Genomic DNA, 20,647 nt, shown 5'->3' with positions numbered 1-20,647 from the left:
AAAAAAAAAGAAATGTTTTTAACAGTATCTGTCAACCCACCTACTTAATATGTTATTATAATAAATAAGTAAATATAGTAAAGAAACCTTTCTCTTTTAAGTTAATTTGCCTTAGGTATTTTGTAATATGTAATATAATACATATAATATATTCTGCATATGGCTAGCTATTTTATATAATATATATAACTATACATAAAATGTACATATTATATTTCTGATATGTTATATACCATGCACAAATGCTATGTACATAGCACATATATATTAGAAAATGTAGATTCTCTTCCATGTGTCTTAACTGGATATCTTCTATGTTGGTAGATAAATAGCTTTTGCATGTCATTGCTATAGATTACTACTTTACAAAATCCTCTAATGCTTAGAGTCGGTTTTCCTTAATCCATTTGATGTTTCCTCATGTACAATTATAGATCTTCAAATAAACATTCCTTTACCTCTTTGTTCCTGTCCCTAAGTATCCAAATGTTCTTTTTTCCTTGCCTAATTTTTTTGAGCAAATGTTTAATAACTTGTAAAAACAATATCAAAGGTGGGCAATGCTTTCTTATTCCTATACATTCATGCTGCAAAAGTTCTCTGGTATTTCTGTATTATTGTGTTCTTTAGAAACAAAGGTGATGATCATATTCTATCAACATTCCTAAGGAAGCCAGGCACTGATGGGTTCTATCTACTTGGGAGGCTGAGATCTAAATACTGAGGTTCAAAACGAGTCTGGGCAGACAAGTTGAGAGACTCTCACTTCTAATTAACCTGCAGAGAGCTGGATGTGGAGCTGTGGCTATTTTTCTTTTCTTTTAAGCAAAAAAGCTAAGCAAGAACTTGAAGCCATGAATTCAAGCCCCAATATAGGCAGAACACACACACACACACACACACACACACACACACATACACTCACATTCATGAGAAAGTTTGGTATGAAATTATTTCTTTGCATAATCCATAACAAGTTTCATTACCAATGTTAGCTACTCATTGCCAAAAGAGTTCAGAATTTTTGTTTTGCTATGTCTTGAAATATGTAAGTAGCATTGGGTTTATTTGATCTTATAGCTTTAAATATTGGTAGAATTCCTTTTTGATGCCATCTGGACCTAGTGCCTTTTTATTAAGGGAATTCTTTGGAACCTTTTTTTTTTTTTTGGGTCACATTAGTCTTTAGACCTCCTATCCCTCCCTGTTGCAGTTTTTAACTATCAAATTTTCTGATAAAGTTATACATTTCATCTGACTTTTCAAGTTTGTTGCATTGAGTTGGAAAAAATGATTTTTAAAAATGTCCTTTGGTTTGATGGTTACTTCAACCTTGTAACTTATTTTATGTATTTATCCTTCTTTTAGAAAACTTACATCAGTTAGTGGTTTCCCTATTTTATTGATTTTTTTCCTCAAAGAAGTAGCTTGGATGTTTTGTAATTAGTTCTACTGGTTTTCTGCTTTCTAGTTCATTCTCAGCTTGATTAAGTCCTTTCTAAGCTCTTGATTTGTTTTTTAACATTATTTTCTTTTCTGAACGCCAAATGATTGTACACGGGTTGCGGTTCCACGATCCATCCAAGTGTGCAGTCCGTCTGCATCAGATCCTCCCTTCCATCCTCCTCCCCCATCTTCGTGGTCTCCATCCATTAACATCTCGGTGCTTTCTCTACATGTTTGAGTTGACATTTAACTTATTTCTTTTCATTGCACAGTCTAGGAATTAAATTTCCTCTCTATATTTCTTCAAACCATTGCTTTATGGCTTTGTTCCATAGTTTCTGGTACCTTTTGCTTTAGATATCATTATTTTTCAAAACATCATCCCTTTTGTATTTTCCCTTTCTTCAAGAGTTGTTCTTGTTCTTCAGTGTGTGCTGTGATTGGGGTTTGAACTCAAGGGCTTGCACTTGCTTGGCTTACTGGCACTGTTGATGCCCTGTCACTTGAGCCAAGCCTCTAGCCTGACATTTTGCTGGCTGATTAGGGATGCAGTCCTATAGGCTTCCCCCCCAACCCCCCCCCACCCCGGGATGGCTTTGAATATCTATCTTCTGGATTTCAGCCCTTGTAGCTGAGATCGTAGGCAGGAGCTAGTGGCTCATCTGACAGTTGTTTAATGGACAGTTTAATTTCTGGGTTAGGAAGACATTTTGTGTTTTGTTTTGCTGTTAATATTTTTTGCCTTAGAATCAGAGAATACTGCCTGGGTTTTGATTCTTTCTGTCACATACTTAAAGTTGTTTTTTTGTCTCATTTCAGTTTGTTGGCTAGGCAGGTGTTCAACTCAGGATCCTTTTGCCTTATTTTCCCATATTCTGATATTACAATGTGAGCCACCACACCCCCACCTATTCTACCAGCCTAGAACAATTTCAGCTTTTCTAAGTGCTCTATATAAACACGAGATGAAGATTTATTTACTCATTAAGATAGAAGGTAGGATAGTATCTACCTGGATAATTCTTGGCTGGAATGTATTATGCCTTGGGAACTATATACTCCATGGCTTGCGTTCACTGAGAATGAACCATTCTAGGTTTTCATGCTACTAAGTTTTCTATTTTGTTCGTCACGAGATAGAAAGCCTATGGTATTATTTTTCACCTTCTACCAGCTGCATCCTATAAATTCCAAACTTCCAGGGTTGTTTAAAAAAAACATGGGCCATTTAGACAGGCTTAACATATTCTATTTAAAAATCCTTATACAAGAACTGCTTTATTATTTTTCTGATATGTGATTCCATAAAATGTTTAAAAGAAAGCCTAGTTAATCTATATGCAAAATCAAATTTATGTACAGCAGAAGCCAATATCAAATGATTATTTTATGTTTTTTATACGTGCTTCGTGCTTGCAACCAAAAATGCCATATATTCAGAATAAGGTTTATAATGTACAAGAGCTCTGCAGAAAAAATTATAATCCTCTATTGAAATAGTCTGCAGTGAATTGAGAAGAAAGCTATACCGTGTATATAATTAAGAAGGTTCATTGCTGAAAATATATGAGTTTTCAACAAAGTAATCTAGTGATCTCTGTTCAAAATCCTATGTTCATGCTAAAGTTTATCTGGAAAAGTCAAGAAATACTATTGCACAATGAATCTAAAGATTGAAAGGCTAGTCAGGAGGCTGAGATCTGAGGATCATGGTTCAAAGTCAGCTGGGCAGGAAAACTTGTGTGACTCTTATCTCTGACTAAGTACCCCCAAAATTGGAAGTAGAACTGTGGCTCAAGTAGTAATCTTCAGCCTTGAACACAAAAGCTCAGGGACAGAGGCCAGGCCCTGAGTTGAAGCTCCAGCACCAGCAAAAATAAATAAATAACTAAATAAGGATTAAAAAGAAGAATGGGAGACTGGATAAAACAAAATGCTAAGCTATAAAAATCATAAAATATGGATATAAAATAAATACATGGATTAAGTTGAAAACAGTGTTTAGGCACCAGCCATACATTCATGAAAAACCTACCTGGATCAGAGATTTTAGGAGAAAGGGAGAAAAATCAAGGTCAGATGCTAAGTCTGTTACCCACATCAAAACAAAAGTTTGATCCTCTTTATCATATAAAAAAATTAATTTTAGATGGGCGAAGAACTCAAAAGCCAATGCTAAAGGTTTCCTAAGCAACCATAAGAAACTATTTGAATTGGGAAGCTTATTTTCAACCAGGTATGAAGGATTTTAATCAAAAAGAAATATTGATAAAGTAGGCTTTTAAAAATAACAGCTTCCATAAAGGAAATTAAAAGGAAGCTGGCTACTAGAGATGCGAGTGTGTATTGTTACTATGCTTTCTCAAATATACATGATCAATACGCTTCTGTCGGAATCAAATATTCCACTAACACAGAGGAGGGAGAAGGTAAGGACCGCTATAAGTCCTAAGCCATCCTTGTATCTTTACATCCATCGTCAACCAAGCATTCAACCTGCATCACTTTTAAGTTTTCTGAAATGTGAAATGGAAATACCGTGGAGGGCTCTTACAGATGCATTTAGAGATCGTATGCTCAGGGGAAAAATATGGAGTTGAAATGTTTTAGCAAAGAGTCACGGGCCCAATCCTTGAAATAGATGTTTGTGGGGTTTTCAATGGCATGTAATTAGAACAGAATAAGACTCCAAAGTATTGCGATAAACTGTGGGTGAGAGCGAAGCAAACTGCTTCGAGGGCTTCGTTCGCTGTCTGCAAACTGGAGCTCTCTCCCTGTGTGCCCTAGATCTGAATCCATTTTAGCTATGGCTGAGGTCTGGAGAACCAGAGAGGAACCAGCCGTCCTTGGAGATACTCCAGGCTGGGGAAGAAAAAGATAATGATGTTTTTCTAAAAGCCCAGAAATGGACTTAAGTTTTGTTTACCAGTTATTTCGAAGATAACATACTGTAGTGCCAATCACTGATGAGACTGTAAAATAAGACTTGGCTTTTGCTTTGTAAAGAAGCTTCTGGAAATTAAAGTAATGGCATTGGCTCATTAGAGTTGTTCTAGTAGACCAGGGATGCAATTTCTATATGTATGGCGGCCTGAAGCTTCAAAAATATTTTACAAAGCAGGGATGGAGGGACTGAGGAAGGAAGAGGGAGAAGAACAGGGAGATGGAGGGAGAGAGAAAGAGAAAGATAGAGAAAACAAAATACCACCCCAACCTTCTTTGTATAGTAAAGATGATGAGAAAGACCCATTTCTCCACAGACAATAGCTAGGCATTGTCAGTGTCTATCTTGCAAGTGTCAGTATACAGGAACTCAAAGATAAAATAGCTTCTGCTTGGAGCAAAAAGTATTCATCTACCTTTAAAGTTTCACAGGGGTTGGTGAACTTGCGGCTAGTGAATTTTTCTCAATTTTTGTCTCAGTGTCTACAAAGCATCCTTGAGCTAGTGTCTCAACCTCTCCAGTGCCATGTTGTTTAGAAAGCATTGGTGTTCACCCCCTGGAACCTAAATACAGTTTTTGTTTGTTTATTTTTTGTTTTGTTTTTGTTTTTGCAGTCATGGGGCTTGAACTCTGGGGCTGGACATTGTCCCTGAGATTCTTATTGCTCAATGTGAGTGCTCTATCACATGAAACACAATACTACTTCTGGCTTTTTTTGAATCGTTTATTAGAGATAAGAGTCTCATGGACTTTCCTGCCGGGGCTGGCTTTGAACTGCGATCCTCAGATCTCTGCCTCCTGAGCAGCTGGGATGACAGGCTTGAGCTTCCAGTGCCTGGCCTTAGAACAGGTTTTAAGAGAAGGCTGTCTGCCGGGCTAAGGTCATGGCTGTGGCTCTAGGTGTGCTGTCTGCCCAGTCTGCTGTGGATCCTGGAAACAACCCTCCGAGGACTGTAAATCACAGCTTCCCACTAGAAAAGTGAGGCTGGATACTGGCAATGGCGATTGCTTTTGCTGCACCGCTAATGATTATTATTGATTACTGATTCTTAGGCATTTAGTATACAGAGAAAACTACGACACAAATCTGTCTTTTCAGGCCATACAATCAATCATATAGTCAGGGATCACATGCAGGGCAGTTAGAGAAACATAGCGTGTTTATTATCTTCATGAACTCCACGTGACTGACAGAGGAGGGGTAGCAGAAGCGGACGACTCTGAGTGCATGGCAGGTCGTGCCCTGACCCTGGGGAAGCGGCGCGTGCCGCCATACACGGAGAGTCAGGAGCAGTCGTTACCACAGGCAGATGAAGGTTTCCCTCAAGGGCTTTGAGAAGATGGAGAAGGACAGTGACATCTCTAACCCACACCAAGTTCCCAGGTCTTATCCCCATGCACTTGGCCTTGGAACCAACAGGACTCTTCCAAGTCTGATAGCCACTGCAGCGTGAACTTGAGCCGGGGTATGGTTCTCCATGCTGTCATGCACTGGGGGTTCCCCGGAGCTTGCTGGGGATGGGAAGCATGGGTGCAGAGGCTGCAAAGGTGTGCCCAGCTAGAGAAGGGTTAGCAATTTGTGGTGCTCTACAGCCCGGGCTTGGCAGCCACACGAACCACCGCTAACTTGGGGCCGCACACAAGTTCTCTGTGGCCCAGTGTTGCTTTCTGTACCATAGACTTCTGCATGGAGGAGTTTGTAAAGATTCACTGGTTAGATGTTCAGTGTCTAGACTGTGCTTATGGGCATCTAGTAGCGGTTCAATTAAGTCTCCGTGCCAAGGCTACTTGTTATGATTGCTAGGAGAGTCATCATGGCTTCACCAGTGCTTGAACTGTCAGTGCTAAGATGAAGAGACAAGTAGTAGTCTTGCAAGAAGTGTGATTACTAGAGGTGGAGATTAGTAATTAAAGGACTGAACATGCTCCCTGTCTTTAAGAAACGGGCTGATTCATTAGGAAGTCGTTTTGTGGAACTCTCTCTTGCCCTGTTTGCACTGCCGGGGTCACTCTGTCATTGTAAGATTGGAATAGCGTGGAGCGTGGGAAATGAAGCTATGAAATAGAACTATATGGTGGCTAGGTCTAGTAGGGTATGCCTGTAATCTTAGTACTTGAGGCTGAGGCTGAGGCAAGGAGGATCACAAATTCCAGGCCAGCCTGAGCTACACAAGACCCTGTGAGGGGGAGGGGGGGAAGGTGCGGAGGGAGAGGGAAAGAGAGAGGGAGAGGGAGAGAGACAGTCAGAGGGAGAGAGAGTCAGAGGGAGATAGACACAGACACAGACACACACACACACACACACACACACACACACACACACACAGACATAGAGACAAAGAAAGGGAAGGAAGATGTAAGACAAAGATTGTTCATAATTTAAAAAGAGAAAATGTTTTAAATGAATGAAATGAAAGACTTACAGAGGAGTCCTGACTTGAAGGAAGAATAATGTATTAACAAACCAGGGTGATTGGAATGTGGTGGAGTGTGGACAAACAACTGCGAAGTTCTGCCATCTTCAGTAAACTTTATTCATGGGCCTGGCTGGTGACACAGATTAAAGCGCTGCCTGTGACCCTCCTGATGCTTTCCATGTTAGCTTCAGTGTGGAAAGGCAGGCATTGTAACAGGGGGCAGTGCCCAGGGCACCTCTGAATCTCTTCTTTCTTTTCATGTTTTTTTCAGTATTTTGTGGGATACTTTGATTTGTTGGTCTTCCTTATTGGATTTCAAAGCCGGAAGAATCCTTGTCATAAAGTCAGCAGTTAAAATAACTACTGCTTACTTAATCCTGATTTTTTTTAAAAAAAAGACATGTAAAATTTCTCTCCAAACAAATAGAGTCTGGATAATATCACAACATAGGGTCATTCAAACCCAGTTTGAAGATTGACTCCTCAAGGACAGGCTAGTAGAGGCCATTCCCGGGCCAACCTGCCTGCTTCTCCCTGCTCCATTTTTAACCATTAGCTGCTGCTGCTGCTTCTGTTCTTCTCTTCCTCCTCCTCCTCCCCCTGCCCTCCTCCTTTTCTTTCTCTTCCTTCCCTTCTTTTCCTTCTCCTCCTTCTCTTTCTCCCTCCCTTTCCCCTCCTCCTCCTCCTTCCCCCCCCATCTTCTTTTCTTCTTCTCATAGTGGGACTTGAACTCAGGACCTCACACTCTCACTTGCCCTTTTTGCTCAAATCTGGAACTCTACCGTCGAGCCACAGCCCTACTTCTAGCTTATTGTTGGTTAATTCAAGAGAAAAGTCTCATGACATTTTCTGCCTACGCTGCCTTTTGAACTGTGATCCTCAGATATCAGCCTCTAATATAGCTAGGGATTTACAGTAATGAGACAACAGTGCTTGGTCAAAATTATCTTCATTGCATAATTACATATATGGTGTCTGTCTCTACCACTAACTGTAGGCACCATAGAAATTAAGCAACGAATGACCAGCAAGGCATTTAAGATCTGGTAAGAGCCTCTGGTGCATGCCTATCAGACCAGGGACCAAGGCACTCATGAGAAGCCAACTGGAGGATCTTTAGCTTGCTGGTTATATGTATCCCAGAGTCCTGCCATTGCAAATGCATCAGCATCTAAAAGGTAGATTGTAGCATAAGATTTTATATGGAAGAAAGAGTAAAAGAAAGGCACTAATTTAATCCAGACATTTTTGACAGCTATGATTGATCAAGCTCAAACATTACCATACAGTTTTATTTTGGTTTTCTCTGTGCAAAAAGAAGTTTGGCCAATGGAATGACCAGATTAAGCAATGTGAATTTTATTGCTATCATTTTCTCTAGGTGTGTACTGGTATTGTTTGCAAGTACTTCTGTAAAATTAATCTGCCTTAAAAAAAGGAAGAATTTCTAGGGTTTGATGAGATAGTGTGTGGCTGTATTTCCAGCTACTTAAGAGGTAGAGATAAAGGGAATTGAGGTTCAAGGCCACAAAGAGAAAAATATTAGTGGGATTCCACCTCAACAATTAAGTTGAGTGGGTGGTTCATGTATGGTAGGTACATGTAAGAAGATCAGGTTTCAAATACAGCCCAGGCAAAATATATGAGACCTTGTCTGAAAATAAGTAAAGCATAAAGAAAAAAGACTTGTGGTGTGCTAAAATTATAAGGGTTTCTGTCTGCTTACCCAGTATAAAACTCTGACTTCAAACACCAAAACCACCAAAATAGAAGGAGAAATGTTTTATTTTCTTCCTGCTATAAAGATTAGAAGAGAAATTCTCCTATAAACTCCTTGTGGGCAAGTTCTAGAACTAATAAATAAACAGTAACCCCTCCCCCCAAAAAAATCAAAACTCAAATCTTGGTTACTGTACCCTTAAAAGGGCAACGACCTCTGTTGACCTTGGGACGCAGCCTCCTTTGGATTGCTGTGGGTAGTCCATTTCCTCTCCAGTCTCCTGGGACCACTTGGGCCCAGGTCACTTCTCTCAGATTCTCCAACTCCTCCAACCATGCTTCTGTTTCCAAAATCCACATCTGTCTCTCTTGGGCACCTTCTTCCCAATATACTAGAGCCTAGTTCCTGGCTCTTAGTTTACAATTCAGTCTTCTCCTGCTCAGGGCCTTCGAGGTAGTTCCTCCTGCTTCCTTGGCATTTGTCATAATGAGTAGTTTGACTTTATTTTGCCATTGCAGGCATATGTATTTAATGGCTGCTTCCGTATGAACCTGAGCACTGTAGGAGAGCAGCCTGTATATATGGGTCATTCTTAAATATGCAATACTTAACTCAGAGATCCTGACCCAAGAAATACTGAACACGATTCATTTCTCTTCTTTCTAGTTGACAGAGTTGGCTAGGACAATGAGAAACCTTACCTAATTACCCTATGGAATTCTGACCCATTCCCCAGAAAGGTGAATAACTGTAGCATTCTTCTGCATGGAACAGACCTGATGTGGGTATATTCGAAGAATGATAAGGTCTCTTTTCTACTAGCTATTGGAGTGGTCACAGCCATTAGAGAACTTTTCCCCAGGGATTTACTTTAACTCTTAAGCGATAGACGCTGAACAAGCGGACTCAAGTGGGTCATTATCTGCAGAAGTGCTGAAGCCCATCTCCCTTTGGCAAGCCATTCAGACCCAGAAGTGTGTTTTACATGTGCCGATAGAAGCATCCATAACAACAAACTCCCACATCTTTAAAAAAACAACAAAACTTGTTGCCACTTTAGAGCCCAAAAGTATAAGAAAAGAGTGCATGTTGAGGCTCATTCTATTTATTAGAAAATATCTCTTGGCTTAAGAACTCTTTCTGACTATCAACATCCTGATGTGAGAAAAGTGAATAACAAAGAGTTGCGTACAGCCTTAACTTTGGTGTGACAGGTAGCTTAATAATAAAGATAATGGACCGTTTTCTGACTAAGTGTTGGCAGGTAGGGTAACCCAACATTTCCTGTATCAATTCCATGACAACCATCTGCACCAGCATGGTTGCATAGAGAATCCTCATGGGTGAGAAATCCAGGTCTCAATTATGGCTCACGTAATCAGGTTTTAATGATGTTGAGAAGGCTGATGTCCACTCTTGAAGATGGAGGTAAAGAGTGTTGAGGAAGGAAGGATGGAAGGAAGGAAGGAAGGAAAAAAGGAAGGAAGGAAGGAAGGAAGGAAGGAAGGAAGGAAGGAAGGAAGGAAGGAAGGAAGGAGAAAGGAAGAGGAGGGAGGGAAGAAGGAAGGAAGGATCCTTTTGTCTTGTACCAACAACAAGCTTGGAGGCAGGAGTAACAAGACCTTGGTTCTGGAAGGAGCCAGATATGAATTGTGTCGTGTGTGTTAGGAACCAGTGAGTTTGTGCCTCAGTAAGGAAGGTCTCAAAAAGTGAGACCGGTCTCAATAGATTCCAGGGTACTTCCTGGGAGAAATACTTATTCTTTTCTTCATTTTCACTAAGCATGGACCTCCTTATTATATCGCTTTCTCTTCTTTCATTTCATCTACTCAGTGGGCATCTATGATGGTCAGCATCTCTTGATCATAGATTCTAGGGCTTTGCAGATAACAAAACACAGCACAAATGGGTAAATGTGGACTTTGAACTAAGGGAATCAGACAGCCGAAAACTTCCTTCTCATAGCCAGGCTTCCTTTGGCTCCATCAGCAGGAGCTCTTGGACTTAAATGAGCTTCCTGAGAACTTCGCATTTCTGAAATGCTGCTGGTTTGCTCTGTGCACTTATTCCTCAGACTCCTGGAGAAGAAAGCTGTGGGTCTCTGTCTCATAGCAACTCTTCTCAAGGTAATAGACAAAGTCATTTCCACTTGAAATCCAATCTGACCAAATGAATCATGCACCATGGTTATATCCATTTTCTTCTAATAACTATGAGATGATTATCTGGCTAGTTCTTTAAAAAAATTTCTTTTTTTTTTTTTTTTTATTTTTTTAAATTCCATTTACCTTTAATTTCTACCTAAGCCCTACTTTCTCTAAAAGAAATGACATTCTAGCTAGTTTTTGTTATATCATTAGCTCATTCGCCCTGACATATAGTCTGTAGAGTCCTTACTAAAGGGTACTAAGTTACAAGCATAGAATTTGACCCAAGGCCATTAGGTTGACATGAGTGCACAGAGAAAGCTGGGCCTGGGAGAGACATGCTTTCTTAATGAGAGCACCAGACCTATCCTGTGCCTTCTAGATCAATGCTTTTGTGTGGGATAGTCTTCAGAGGCAAACAAAGGTCTCAAAGTTGATGAGCAAAGGGTCTTTGCTCTTAAAAATAAACAAGCTCTGGTCATTTATTCAAGCAGTCAGGCCTCTGTCAATTCTGAACCAGCCATTTAATTTGGGGGTTTGTTTGGATAATAGGGACCTTGGTCTCTATATTCTTAAGAGTCTGTATTTCAGTTATTTGCTTTCTCTTCCATTTAGTGCATCTTACCTTGAGTCCCTGCACTATCTTAAAGAAGAGGCTAGACTCTAGGCCTATCATCTAGGCCAGGCCTCTCCTTCTCTTCCTTATTCCTACTGAGCCTACTTGATCTTTGACACTTACACACTCCTATTCTTCCAATGGAAGTGGTTTTCTGGTCAGGCTCCAATGTCTGATGCCTATAATCCTAGCTACTCAGGAGGCTGAGATTAAAGGACCATGGTTCAAAGCCAGCCCAGGTAGAAAAGTCCATGAGACTCTTACATTAACTAATTGCCAAAAAAAAAAGCTACAAGTATAGCAATGACTCAAGTGGTAGAGCACTAGCTTTGAGCAAAAATCTCTGAGGGACAGAGCTCAGGCTTTGAGTTCAAGCCCCCCCCATGCATACACACATGCATATACACACACATACACAGAAAGAGAGAGAGAGAGAGAGAGGGACAGAGACAGAGAGAGAGACAGAGAGAGAGAAAGGTTTTCTGGTTTCATTTTCCTCTTGGTCCTTCCTTAACCCTATTATCCCTGCAAGACGGCATTTTGCCTTCAACTTTTCTCTGTGCCTTGAGAGTCAGTATTGTTCTTTGAGCTCTATCTAGTGTCTCTTTTCTTTGTTTCCACTTCCAGGCTCCCCAAGTCTATGGAAAAAGCTAGGACAATGTCTCTATCCGGCCCTCCCCACTCAGCCTTCTCTTCCTTGCTTCTCTCAGCATGCAGCACTGCAGCTCAGTTCTTCGGTGTGTTGTCTGCCCGCCTTCCTATTAGACTGTCTTTCCCTGAGCCACCATCTCTCTTCCCCTTCTGCACACTTGGCCTCTCTCCCCTGGCAGAGCTTTCTGGGCTCCAGATCCAAATGTTTCTCTGGGCTCCAGATCGCTAATTCTCTAAGGTAGATGTGGATATCCCTCACCTTAAAGGAACTTGTTTTTATTTTTGTTTTTGTTTTGTTACCACTGAATGGTAAAATGCCAAAACTTCCGTAGTCATTCCACTCATTACAACTTGGTTTCTAAAAATGTATTGTTTTAGTTTTTAAAACTATTTGGCACCCAAATAAACAAGTGAGAAGCTCTTTCCTGTCCTACCCCTCACTGTTTTTATGAACCAGGCTGACACAGCGCCAATGCTCAATAAGTTCATTTACTTCATGACAGGGAGGAGTGAAGTGCAGTGTATAGGACACATTCAGCTTGTTACTTTTTTGTGTGAATAAAGTTTTATTGGTACACCACCTACACATTGGTAACATATTGTTTATGGCTGCTTTGGCACTGAAACATCAGAGTTGAGTAAATGTCACAAAGACTGATGACCTGCCCATAACATGGGAATCTTTGCCCTGTGGTCTTTCACAGATGTTTGTGGGCGCTGATATGAAGGATAAGCGCACAGTTCAGAGGAAAGTATATAACCCAAGGGGGAGAGAAGCAGAGGAGGCAGTCTGTCACAGAAGCCTTCCTGGGGCCGATCTGTAATGTGGCAGATAGAGAAGGACCAATGGCAGAATAGAGGAATTGGGGAGGAAAGGTTGAGCGAGTCTAGCTCCCGGGCACGTAGTTCTAGAATATTCACACTTGTTCAGAAACGTTGTCCAGCACTTCCCAAGGTAAACTATATGAATCAGATACAAAGAGATTGGGCTAGCAGGATATTTTTCCTATATTTTTCACTTTTGTAAGCATAGAAATTATAAAATTTATAGTACATTGTTTGTTGTAGACAAAATAGGAAATAATAGAAATTCCTCTTAGAAGGGGGGCACTTAAACAAATACAAATACAGTGAAACACTGGATACCCATTAAAAAATACGAGGTATATTTTCCATGTGCTGGTTTGAAAAGATGCCTATTATTGTCAGTGGTAAAAATCTGGTCCAAACAGATGTAATTAATCCTGTCCTTTCTTTTCTCAGTTTTGGTCCTATATTTTCAGTTTTCTGATTGTCAGCTTTGATAAGAGTCCTATGAAATCTTAAACCCAACAATTTTTTAATTTTTTTTTTGCTGGTCCTAGGTGCTGTCCCTGAGCCTCTTTGTACTCAAGGCAAGCTCTCTACCACTTCAGCCACACCATCTTTTTGTAGCTTTTTCTGAGAGTCTCACAGCCTTTCCTGCCTGGGCTGGATTCAAACCATGATCCTCAGTTCTCAGCCTCCTGAATAACTAGGATTCCAGACGTGAGCCACTGGCGCTCAGCAAACAGCACTTTATAAAGGAAGTTGTCTTCTTTCTGCTAGTTTTTTGCTTTAAACAAAATATCTTTCCATTCATCTCAGTGTGCAATATCAGAGGAGACTTCAGATCCTTCATCTGACCAGGATACAGTCATCCACACTCAGCCCAGCCTTCCTTCACCCGGAATTTTCAAAGTATCTCCTGCATACCCCTCTTGCTTCCTCTCCTCTGTCTCCTTCCTCCTTTACTTCCTCTCCTCTGTCTCCTTCCTCCTTTACTTCCCCATTTTGTTCTGCCCAGCCCTGGGGCCTGTACCCCTTACCCTCTTCATAGCTACAGTCTCTTCCAGACTCTACTTCTCTCTCTCACACTCTGCTTGGCACATTGACAGGAAGCTAATTAGATCAGCTATTGATTATGTCACCCACCAATAGGCTTTAATGGTCTTCTTTTTGTGTCTCCTCCAGCATCATCTGGCAAATCTCTTACTAAACACTCTCCATGTGCTTACTCCATTTTTGCAACCTTTTCCTTATAAATACCAACTCTGCCTACTGGATTCCTTACCAGACACTTCTCTTCTCCCATCTCTCTTCTATTGGTCATATTGGCACTTGTAGCAGTTGCTATTCTTACTACCAAGTCTACTTGTTTGTATTATATATAAAAAGTTGACATAATTTGCTACTCAAAGAAGTGGTAGTAATTGTAGCTGCAAAGATAACTGAAATATGCCTTCCACATTATGAGTTGTTCTACAATTGATAAAATCCGAATATCAGTGGCGGGTATAATTTTACCTTCTTTCTACTTAAAATGTTCACATGAAACTTTCACACATGCACCTATAACTCCGTTTCAAGACTGAATCATGGGACCAATGCTGAAACAACGTTCAAAGCCAGGTACTGATAGTTAAGGCATCCAATGTCCATGGTCTCAAAGATAGCTAAGCACATCTGCATATAGTCACCTATAATTACTCAAATGTTCTCCTCCCATCTCTTGACTTTTTAATTAATTACTATGACTTAGTCTTCCTGGAACTTCCTTTCTGCTCACTGATTCAACCCCACTAAGACTCACATCAAATGCTAAATCCTCATTTATGCCTTTCCTTATCAAGCCAGTCAGAAGCGGGGTCCAAACACATTTCTTAGGTGCCTTTGGTCATTCAGTAACCATGCATAGACAGAGAAGTACATCTTTGCATCTCAAGTGTTTCTGTGAGTGAGGAATACATTTAGATAGCAAAGAATACGCCATCCATCAAACTTCAGCTGCTCAGTACAATAGCATTCTGGTGCTCATTCTAGCCTGTGTCTAATGTCCATGTCTTCTTTGCTAAACAGCCTTCTTGTGGAGGGACCCACAATCCTTCTAAACTCTAGGTCTCCCTTCTACAAGTCCTTGAGTCTTCCAGACTCAGGTAGTAGGTGGACAAAGAATTGAGCAATTCATATTCCTTTCTAAACGACACCTCAGAACTAATGTCAAGACTTTCTGCTTGCTTTCCATTGGCCAGAGCTGAGTCACATGGCCACACTTTCCTGCAAGGGATTCTGGGAAATGGTGTTTAGGAGGCAACTTAGGACAAGGAAAAGTGCTTTGGTGAACAAAGCAGTCTTTGCCACTGGTTACCAAATATCCATTCATCTCCCCCACCCTGCCTACTGTCCTCTGTCCCAAAGGAGGTGATCCAAAGCCACAGCACCCAGCTCAAAGGTTTCTCAGTGATGTGCAGGGCTTTCTATCAAGCATAAATCCTAACTTCTACAATCTGCCAGCCTTACGCAAATATACCCGTTATTCAGCAAAGGAGTAGGGCAAAACTTGCATTCAGAAAAATAGTAGAAGGGAAGATTTCATAGCACTCTTCTATAGGTGCGATGTATTTCTGATGGGTAGTCTTGAAGTAGTGTCTATTCTAAGGTACTAGAAAATTCTTGAGTGGAATGTAATTCTTTCCCCCCTCCCCCCTCCCCCTCTGCCCCCAGGGGAGAACGTGGTTTTCTATCCACTGGATGGTAGGTGTTTTCATCACTTACTACGGGAGGCTCTTGCTCTCCATTGTTCCCCTTGGTCACACTGGAAGTGGGCGGTCCTTTTGGTGGACTGTGCTTCCTGCCATTGGACATTCAAGGCCTAAAAAAATTGGAGATTCAACAACCAGAAGCTTTGCTTCTTTTTTACTTCAGCTTTATATGTCTTTGGGAGTTGTCTCAAAAACATCAGAGACTTCCATTTTATTTGATTCTTGATAGTCCTACATGTAATCTAATGGGACTCAGAGTTACATCTTTTCCTAGATGTAACTCTCTAGAATGATGTTCTTCAGTCTGTTTTATTATTTTTTGACAAATGAAATTGTATATAATTGTGGTGTACCACATGTTGCTTTTAAAAAGGCATGCATTATGGAATGGCTAAATGAAGCTAATTAACACAACCATTTTTTGTCACCTACTTATCCTTGATTTATGGTGAGTGCACATAAATCTCTGTAGGCAATTTTCATGTTTACTCTGCTTGCTATGAGTTATATTTACCATGTTGTGTAATACATCACTTATATTCACTCTTCCTGTCCAACAGTATCTTGGCCAATGTTCTATAGCCTCTGCGGGCTGCCAGTCTACTCTGAGCCTCTAAGAGTTAAACTTATTTAGATACCACATACAGGTGAGATCATATGGCCTTTATCTCTCTATGCCTGGCTTATTTCACTTAAAATAGCATCCACCATCTTTTTGTTAACCATTCATCTACTGGTGGATACTTAGGTTGATTCTATATCTCAGTTATTGTGAATACTGCTTCAAGAAACTAGGGGGTGAAAACATCTCTTCAACTTAGTAATGCATTTCTTTTCCATTTTATGCCCAGTGGTGGGTTTGATTAATCACACGTCAATTCTATTTTCAGTTTTTGAAGTTTCTGTATACCATTTTCCATAATCATCATATTCCTACCAGCAGTGTAAAAGGATTCCCTTTCTCCCACATCCTTTTGGCCCTTGCCTCGTGATTTGTTAATGACTCCCTGGAGGCTATTTGAAGCAATAAGTTTGGATGAGGCCAGAATACCATCTGTTGTTACTCTTTGCCTTAGGACCTAAAGTTACAACCATCTTCAAAGGGTTGTTTCTGAGATTCCTGAGCATATCAAAATGTACAGAGGCCCAGGTATGGTGTGTGATAACGTCTTCTATGTGCTAAAAATCATCTCCACATTAACATTCCTAGTATGATATAAGCAGCATAAAGTAGATGTTATACTATATCGTCTAGGGAATAACAGCGAGGAAAAGAAAATCCACACGCAGTACATGCTCAATAGAGGTGCATCTAACATAGTCCAAACCACAGAGGGCACCATCTGGATGCTGAGCCCACAGATGCGGGACTCTGGGTGTAAAGAACAGTAGTGAACTGAGAAATCTCATGGGGACTTTCACACTGAAGACCCTTTGCATTTTCATCTTAATATTTCTTGGCTAGAAATAGGTTTTAAACATTGAAACTATTGATCTTTGACACCCTCCCTCCGCTCTCTCTGATTCCTGCTTGAGAATAACTCAGTTCATGCATGTATTTGCCCCTTTCTTGTAATTCCTTACTAATGGTAGTCACTCTGCCCATGCCACACCATGTATGACTTCCTGAACACTCCTTCAGGTGTGTGGTCTGCTTATCAACTTATTTCAGACCAGATATTTTGCAATGATATCCCAAGGCTTTCTAGGTTGCTGTAGACTGCTTCCTTGCAACCTTTCATTAAGGAAGTAAACATTTCATAGGGTATTAAGCCACTTCCTGTTCTATTTTTTTTCTTGATCATGTTGGCTTAATTATATCTTATTCAATTTACAGCCTGATCTGGGCTAGTCTACCTAGCTGTTCATTCAGGTACAGGTAGTAAATACCAACACCAAGATTTGAACCCAGGCATCTGGACTCCCAAGTCTCAACCACTTTCATTTAAAAATTTGCATCTTGCAAGACACATTGCTTCCAATTTTCCATTTTTAGCACGTTTCTTCTATATTTCACAAGTTTATATACAACTCAGGCCCCTTGGTCATGTAAATATTTATGCTATCACAATTTTTCAGAGCATGTATTGAGAGATTTTTATGCCATAAAAAATATTGAAGCTCTTTAAATACAACTTGCCACTGTCAATTTTGAAACAGCGTCTTGATTCGTAACTGTTTTCTTACCATATTGTTCCATTTTTTTTCCCAGGACAACTAAATTACACATCTTCTCACTTTTCATTGATCAATTTCCTTTTTATACAAAGGGAGGCTAATGGGAAGCTTTCTATTTTGGAAGATGGAGTTTTGATGACACACAGCCCTGGCTGATCATTAGAGCTCTTTCTTTTCCATAAGGAGGAAGTAGTTACCTTTGGACTTCCATTTTTAGAGGAGAAACTACCAGGACCTGCTATGAACAAATGTTCTTTCAAGTCCTGTTGCACTTATGTACCAGTGGCCTGTGTTTGAAGAAGGTTAGTGGCAGAATGAGGCTCCCCACAAGGGGATTTTGAGGTGCTCTGAGAAGCAGACGGTGATAATTGGTGAAGGAGTTCATCACTGCAGGCTGTCACGTCTCACAGTAGGAGTCATAGGCTGCTCTGCCTGGTAAACTACTTCTTCTGATCTATGAGTGATGCTGTGCTTCCTGTAAAAATACATCTTGCTTTCTACATCCTACGTGCTTCTCAGCCTCAGGAGCATCTCAGGGCTTGAGACTAATCTTGTCATACAGTAATGTCTCCTCTCGATTCTTAGTGTTCACCTGATTTTTCATGCTGTGGTTGTACCCAGTTCCTTTAAAAAAAAAAAAAAAGGGAGTGACATTCTTTACTTTGACTGCCTTCTTGGAGTTAGGATAGAACACTGGGGCGAGACTTTGGACAGGGAGCCTTGACCGCATTATGTAATGGCCTTGACCTCAGCCAGACGTGAGGGATTCTTTTGCATTAGGCTGATGACAAGTGCCTCAAAGTCCACAGAAATTGGTGGCAAATTGTAAGTTGACGCATCCCCCTGCTACCTAGCTCACCACGTACCCTTTGTCAAGTTGTAATGATATTGAGGAACGACTGCCAGTCATTGGCATTCAGCCATCCTGTCATGACTTACTGAAAATACCATTGGGCTCATCCAAGCATATCATTTTTTATGTATTATACAAATGATGGGATCAACTTAAGTGTTTACATTAACTAAGTTGTTCCAATTGGAAAAGGCAGTGAGTTCATTCTTGCAGAGATGGTGTGAACTTTTAGCCTCTTGTAGCGTAGTCTAGAAAGTAGAATCTTTATTGTAATTCATATCCTAGGGGATATCGATGGTGAGAGATCAGACATGGGAAGCACACATGTTCCAGCTACTAAGGCCAGCTTCAGAGCCCTCCCATGCTGTGTCTATGATCCATGGTGGTTTTATGTCTTCTCCTTATTCTCTAAAGGAAACACACACACACACACACACACACACACACACACACACACACAGAGTGAGAACTCAATATGCACTGTCTCTGAGGACAAAGTCTGTATCTTCTAGTGGGTAGTACAGGACAAGCATCATGCATTGATAGACAGCAATTCCTAGTAGGAATTGGAGGTCGGCTAGCCAGTCAAAAGGAGCGGAGAGCAAAACTCTCCGGAAGCGTGAAGAAGGAGCTCCTCATGGGAAACTGTGGGAAACTGGGGAAAGGGACCAGAGAAGAAGAAGGAGGAGGGAGGCTTGCAAAGCCCAACTTTCTCAGTTTCTGAACTGAACTTTTGCGCCCAGCAGGTGAGCAGGCTCCCTCCCACACTGAGCCGTCGCCCCCTGCTGGTGCGCAGTCTGTTAAGTAAACAGAGACTCTCCACTGGGAAAGGAACATTTCTCTATTTTGGCTATGAGCTGTTATTTTTAAAGCTCCATGCTCCAAACATTTCCATCTATCCCTGTTTGTTTCTTTCACTAGGAAGATTTTTCTCTCCTACTTAAAAAAATTACATGACAAACAAAACTCCTTTCCATATAATAGCATCGATTAAAGCTCACAGACCTTTGGTCTGACCAGGGCGCATTCACCCATTGAGTGATGTAGCTTTGAACGTTACCTCTCTGCTTCTGTGGATCCAGATTTCCATGGTCAAAGTGCAGTGCACATGGCTTGTTGTCTTCTGGATGTTTCAGGGCAAATGGCCAACTTCTCCCTTCTTGGACTTGTCTTTCTCTGTAGCTAATACTTAAATGCCATCTCTGTGTTTTGCCACACTCTCTACTCTTAGCGTGGTAAGTGCTTCAGTATCAACATGGTCCTGAGTAGATGTGAAGACTCAAGTGTCAGCTTGAACGTTACCTGTAGGCAAACTCATACCCACTACCCTCTTTAGTAACAGTGATCTCAGTCCAATACAAGCCCACACTTCCCGTAGTTTTCCCCCCGTACTTCAAATGTTTGGCAAAGCACCCTCATGGGGACTCCGTTAAAACCTATGTACAGCTTGAGAGAAGAAATGCTTTTTTCTTCTCTTTTCTTCTCCTAATGACTACAATGTCTAAAATGCAGCAGCAAATCTATAAAAACGTATTAGAGAAAATTGTTATCTGACTCATAATCATTTTTGACTATTGAAAAATTCCATGTTTAACACAGGAGGTTTGGCAGTTACATAAGACCATCTTTCTTTTAAAGGGATGAAATGGGGTGCTTCAGTTATAGAAGACCTATGTGGGTTTTATGGATGTTTTATTGGTGGGAGACCTTCTCCAGTTTGAGTGAAGGTTCATCATCTGTCAAGAGGAGGAGTTGCAGATTTTTGTTAACAGATTAGGAGCTGGTAGATTTTTATGAATGTGAACCTTATATCCTCTGGAAGCCTTTTCTGTGCTTTAATGCCTTGTACAATTTGTTTTCGTAGGAATCAGGGTAAATGTGTAGAGGGCATGGTGGAGATCTTTGACATGTTGCTGGCCACGTCGACTCGGTTCCGTATGATGAATCTGCAGGGAGAGGAGTTTGTGTGCCTCAAATCTATCATTTTGCTTAATTCTGGTGAGTTGACACAATAGCTTAATGCTGGGTTGCTGGAAAAGAATATTTACATGTGTTTATTTTTTTCACGCAGATACAATCTACCCACCACACACACACACAAATAATGTCATATAC

General features: G+C 40.8%; 1 protein-coding gene across 2 annotated transcripts in view; it reads left to right on the top strand.

Moving 5' to 3' along the window:
• Positions 1-20,647, top strand: part of Esr1 (estrogen receptor 1) — a 239,358-nt gene that overhangs the window by 186,923 nt on the left and 31,788 nt on the right. For both annotated transcript variants that reach the window (XM_013027016.1, XM_013027017.1), the window contains exon 6: positions 20,397-20,530. In XM_013027016.1, the coding sequence (XP_012882470.1) occupies positions 20,397-20,530 (134 nt within the window). The remainder of the gene's footprint in view (positions 1-20,396; positions 20,531-20,647) is intronic.

This window comes from Dipodomys ordii, unplaced genomic scaffold (assembly GCF_000151885.1).
Source record: "Dipodomys ordii isolate 6190 unplaced genomic scaffold, Dord_2.0 Scaffold98, whole genome shotgun sequence".
NCBI classification, from domain to species: domain Eukaryota; kingdom Metazoa; phylum Chordata; class Mammalia; order Rodentia; family Heteromyidae; genus Dipodomys; species Dipodomys ordii.
This window is presented reverse-complemented; position numbering and strand designations above follow the sequence as displayed.